Source organism: Benincasa hispida, chromosome 2, assembly GCF_027475165.1.
Source record: "Benincasa hispida cultivar pf3 chromosome 2, pf3_genome.v1.1, whole genome shotgun sequence".
NCBI classification, from domain to species: Eukaryota; Viridiplantae; Streptophyta; class Magnoliopsida; order Cucurbitales; family Cucurbitaceae; genus Benincasa; species Benincasa hispida.
The window spans coordinates 27,498,133-27,504,005 of record NC_143479.1 but is presented as its reverse complement, the minus strand read 5'-3'; the positions used below and the strand labels follow the sequence as shown (position 1 = coordinate 27,504,005).

The window sequence follows — 5,873 nt, the reverse complement described above, 5'->3', positions numbered from 1 at the left end:
TACCATATCAAAATGGATAAAAGAAATTGAAAAGAAAATTTGAAAATATATTAAATTTATAAAAATTACAAATTTTTTTAAAGTTTTTTAATTTAATATTATTGTTATTGTTGATCCTATATTTATTTTTTTAAAAAAGTAAGATAATTAAATTCATAAATTACAATGAACAACTTTTAAATAGATATCCTTAAATAATAAATCTAAAAATGGTTAAAATAAAATCTGACATAAAATCTATTTTCTTTTTAGTTGTTTTTCTTAGGTGCACTTTAGGTAAGTTGTTTGGAGACAATTGGGACAAATTTATATTTGTATTTAGGTCTTAAATGTAAATTTTGATTTGTTTCTTTTTATAGACTTGATTCAAGATTTCTAAAGGTTTAAAGGCGATTGGTTACTTGGATAAAAGTTAATTGAGATTGGATAATGAGGTAAATGTCTTTCTACTAGTTTGCCTTCGAACCAGTCGTCCCACTATTTGGACGGTATATTTTAGATTAAATGGATTGGTTACACTAGATTGCTTGGACTTTATATTTTAGACTGAATGGACTGATTACCCTACGTTGAAGGATTGTTAATTTTTAACTGAGTGAACTGCATGATTTAATGATATTGACTATATGGACTGTTTTCACGAAGATGATATGAAAAGTTGTCTGAGAATATGCTGGTAGTTTTACCCTAAGATAAACGACTATACATATAACAAAGGAGTTATATGCAAACTGATGCATGTTAAATTATAGGGTTCTGGTTAGTTTTTCTTATATGGGCAAGGTACACATTTGACTGTATAAGTGCACATTATGACTGATTTGTGGACCTTCGGGTTACACACTATGACTGATGCATGTTACTTCAGGTTCATGTTTACGACTGATATGGATGTACACCGATGCCTATAAAACCTAGTTAACAGGTAACATAGCAGGCGTAAGTAGTGGGTCACTTACTAAGTATTGTTATACTCACCATTTCATCCCTTAAATTTTCCAGTCAACAACCGGAATAGACCGGTGAGGGACAGAAGGGACCCATGATAGAGCCATACGGGGACAATAGAAAACGTTTTCGCACAATTCATGTTTTGTTTTTATTTACTAATTTAGATGTTTTATTTTTGTTTTATTTGAGTTTGTTGACAGATGATTTGTTTTATTGTTTTGGTTTTGGGATATTGTTTTTTTTTTTAAATATTTTTTTTGGGATACCAACTAAACGTGTTGATTATTGGATTTTATTATTAAATTAACATTTCAGTTTAAATTGGTCATTTATGTTTTCACGTTATGTCGATCAAAATGTTTAATGAAAATGAGTATTTAGTTGTAACGACCCATGTCAGAGTACTCGAAGACTCAAGTCATTACAACATTTTAGAAATTATCAAAGAGAATCTCTCTCAAAAAAGAAAAAAAATATATAAAAAAGAATCCATTAAAACAACAAAATACAAATATTATTCTTTCAGTAAGTAGTTTTTAAGACAAAACTCCCAAAAACAAGCTTTTAGAATTTGAAGATTTATCAATACACGTGTGTTTTGAGCAAAATTTCAAAGTCTTTTATTTATTTTTATTCAAGAACTAATTCATTACTTCAAAAGATGTTTTTTTTTAACCTTACTTAACCCTATCATGCTTTCATTTTGTATTAGTAAGTTTAGACAAAAGGCAACGTTACTATTAATCACAAGGATTATTAATTAAAACCCAACTCTGTGAAAGAACAATGTCAGTTAGTTTAGTGGTTTTAGCGTGCATAACTAGTTCATGTGGCCTTTATTTTAGTTTTAATTCCACCCTCTAATTCGAACGTTATGAATAACCACAAATTAACTTTATGAATTATGAATTTTCCCAGATTAGAAAACTAATTTCAGAACATTAACGCACTGTCACAAAACGGTCTTAGCTACTCAAACCAAGTTTTCGGATAAAGCCAGAACTTTTTTTACCATCTGTTCCCCAATTTGAATATAAACAGTTTTTAATAGCTGTGATTCACTTACCCCACAAAGTGATTTGGGATTAGTTTCATATTTATCTTATCCTTTATTATTTTACCATCATCTCCTTCTCATCCTCATATCATTCTCCACTAACAAACACATCCTCTCTTCTCTATATAATAACTCACTTCATTCAATCCCTTCACTTCAGTTCTTTTTCTGATCAAATTTTCTCTGTTTTTGAGTTAATTGGTGTAATGGGTTCGTTAAAAAATGTTCCAAATGTGAGCTTTAATGCTCCAAGGCCATTTGGGCAAAGGCTGAAATCGGATCTTAAAGAGACGTTTTTTCCTGATGATCCGTTCATGCAATTTCGAGAAGAAAGAGGCCCAATGCAGAGAGTGAAAAAGGGGTTCCAATATTTCATTCCCATATTGGAATGGCTTCCTAAATACAATTTGAATATGTTTAAATATGATTTACTTGCTGGTATTACCATTACCAGCCTTGCTATTCCTCAAGGCATTAGCTATGCTAAACTCGGTGTTATCCCTCCCATCGTTGGCCTTTGTCAGTCCCTATTTTTTTTCCTCCCTAATTTTCATATATTTTAATTTATTAATTTATATATGGTTTACCGTGTGGCGATTCCAGATTCGAGCTTCGTTCCGCCACTTATATACGCGGTGTTTGGAAGCTCAAACCATCTGGCGGTGGGAACGGTGGCGGCGTGTTCGTTGCTGATATCGGAAATCATTGGAGGAGTTGCTTCGCCGGAAGAAGAACCCACATTGTATCTCCACTTGGTTTTCACCGCCACTTTTATCACTGGCATCATGCAGAGCGCCTTAGGCTTTCTAAGGTACGACCCGACACGAGCCATTAAAAAAAACACAACCATTAAGCTCTCAAACTTTTACAAACATCAACCATGCTCAATTTTTCTATAATGGGCTCGATCTTTTATAATTAAAAGTTTGATGGTGGTAATTACAACTACCAGCTCATGTTTTTACAATTTACCAATCTGCTGTTTAATTTGGTTTATTGATTGGCAGATTGGGAATTTTGGTGGATTTCTTATCGCACTCGACAATCCTTGGGTTCATGGGAGGAACGGCTGTGATCATTTGCCTTCAACAACTGAAAGGCATATTTGGACTCACTCGTTTCACTTCTAAAACCGACGTTTATTCTGTACTTCATGCCGTTTTCTCTCTTAGAAAAGAGGTTTGTTGTTCTTTTATCCTTTTAGATAGAGAGACGTCACAATCTTTATTGTTAATTTGATTTGTTTTTGGTTGCAGTGGAGATGGCAAAGTGCTGTGGTGGGGGTCGTTTTCCTTGTATTCCTCCAGTTTACAAGGTACCTGGTAAGTAATCTTTCTCAATCTCTATCTTTCTCTCTTCTCTAACGTCGAAATGAAAATGGTTTTATTTTTATTTTTATTTATTTTTATTTATTTTTAATTTTTAATTTTTAATTTTTTTTTTGTTAAACAGAGAAACAGAAACCCGAAGCTATTTTGGGTGTCAGCAATGGCTCCCATGGTGACAGTCATAATAGGCTGTGTGTTTGCGTATTTCATCAAAGGAAGTCAGAATGGAATCTTAACTGTATGATCATTTCTTCTTTTCTGTGTATGATCTTCGTCTCTGCTTAATTCCTCATATTATTTGACTTGATTTCACTACACAGGTGGGTCACTTGAGCAAAGGAATAAACCCTCTTTCTATTCACTTCTTGAACTTTGATTCCAAATATCTATCAGCTGTAGTACAAGCTGGCTTGATCACTGGTCTTATCGCTTTGGCTGTATGTCCTTTCACCTCCTTTCTTTCATTTCATCTTCTCTGAGCTTCATTATCTCATGGCCTAATCATCTCACAGGAAGGAATAGCAATTGGTCGGAGCTTTGCAATAATGAAAAATGAACAAATTGATGGAAATAAGGAAATGATAGCCTTTGGTTTAATGAACATAGTGGGATCTTTCACTTCCTGCTACTTAACCACAGGTAATATGAGTTATGGCAATCTGCATGGCGCTCACCCTCAAAGACTGCAGTGAATTATAATGACCTTTGTTTAAATCAAATGACCTTTGTTTCTTGTTTCTTCTTAATTTTCAGGGCCATTCTCAAAGACTGCAGTGAATTATAATGCTGGTTGTAGAACACCAATGTCAAACATAGTTATGGCAATCTGCATGGCGCTCACCCTCCTTTTTCTAGCTCCTCTCTTTAGCTACACACCACTTGTAGCGCTTTCCGCCATTATCATGTCCGCCATGTTGGGTCTCATCAAATATGAGGAAATGTATCATCTTCTCAAAGTTGACAAATTCGATTTCTGCATTTGTATGGCAGCTTTCTTGGGTGTTGCTTTCTTAAGCATGGATGTTGGCATCATGCTTTCGGTCAGTGAATTTCTCTCATATAACATTAACAAGGGAGTGTTTGAAACCCCATCTTTTTCCTTATATGTTATGATTTGTTTTTCTATTTTATCAGGTGGGACTTGCTTTGCTGAGAGCTCTTCTTTACATGGCTAGACCAGCTACTTGCAAGCTCGGGAAAATACCAAACTCCAGTTTGTACAGAGACGTCGAACAATATCCTAATGCAACTAGAGTCCATGGAATTATGGTTATTCAACTTGGTTCCCCTGTTTATTATGCGAATTGCAACTACATCAGAGACAGGTAATGTAAAAGTTCGTTGGCACATTTCATCAAACAGTTTACCTGCAAACATGATGACTTTGATTAACCACTCCGATCCTTGGGGTTTTTTTTTTTAATAGGATTTTCAGATGGGTTCGTGATGAGCAGTCCGATTCCGAATGTGGATCCGTCGAACATGTACTCCTAGAGTTGAGCGGTAATAAGTTACATTAATCCTTACTTCCAAATCTGAATATTTGACCAATTACTGAGTTTGTTTGTTTGTTTGTATAGGAGTTACCTCAATCGACATGACAGGGATTGAAACTCTAGTAGAAATCCGTAGATCACTACAAGCAAACGGAATCCAGGTAATTTCGCACTGCCCCACCAATCCATTTTGCCCTGTAATAAAAAAGAAAATGAGGCAATCTCACATTCGATGATGAACAGATGGGAATTGTAAACCCAAGAATTGTAGTGATGGAGAAGATGATAGCTTCGGAATTCACAGATACGATCGGGAAAGAGAACATCTATTTATCAGTAGACGAGGGAGTGGAAAGGTGCAGAGATTTGATTCCGAAATTAAAGCAAACAGCAACAAGTTCTCAAAGTTCGGACGTGACGACAATGGAGCAGCGAGTATAAAATGAAAAGCTCCAGTAGGATTTGGGTACCTATTACTTTTGCAGATGGAGAGGAATTTCAATCTGCAATACGGTTTATGTAACAAATATGTAATTCATGTGTTTATCAATGAGCTTCGTCTTCTTTGAGCTCTCGGTTTGGGATTTACTGTTAAGGAAGTCCTTTTCGTATTTTCCAGTTTTCCATAAACTCCAAATATATGATTGTATTTATAATGAGAAATTCAGTCTTATTCCTTCAATCAATCTTCATTACTTTTTCGTCGTTACTTTCCAAAGGGTTTGATTAGTTCATAACAATGTATACACATCATGATGAACCCAAGCTTTAATCTAGCGTTTCAATTATTTCTTTGATTTTTTTTAATCCATGTATATCCAAACTAAACTAGACAATTGTTCATGTAGCAACAATTAAATCTAATTTAATCATAAAAAGAAATATTTAATTATTTATTTCTCATACTTTTGATTTTTTTTGGGGTATGTTGGTCTTGGGAAGCATTTGGTCAATGTTAGTTTTGTGAGTTTGCATAACCTGTCAGTTGATCAGTCCAACTAAATCAACGATGACCGATCATCAAAATCATTTAAAAGAAAG

General features: G+C 34.3%; 1 protein-coding gene across 1 annotated transcript; it reads left to right on the top strand.

Moving 5' to 3' along the window:
- Nucleotides 1-2,011: 2,011 nt before the first annotated feature.
- On the top strand, nt 2,012-5,514 carry SULTR3;5 (sulfate transporter 3;5). The gene is made up of 12 exons (XM_039023941.2): nt 2,012-2,527; nt 2,612-2,819; nt 3,016-3,187; nt 3,265-3,330; nt 3,461-3,574; nt 3,657-3,773; nt 3,849-3,975; nt 4,090-4,376; nt 4,471-4,661; nt 4,763-4,839; nt 4,917-4,993; nt 5,076-5,514. Exons 1-12 carry the CDS (start codon nt 2,215-2,217, stop codon nt 5,271-5,273), a joined length of 1,947 nt encoding a protein of 648 aa, XP_038879869.1. The 5' UTR covers nt 2,012-2,214; the 3' UTR covers nt 5,274-5,514.
- Nucleotides 5,515-5,873: the final 359 nt, after the last annotated feature.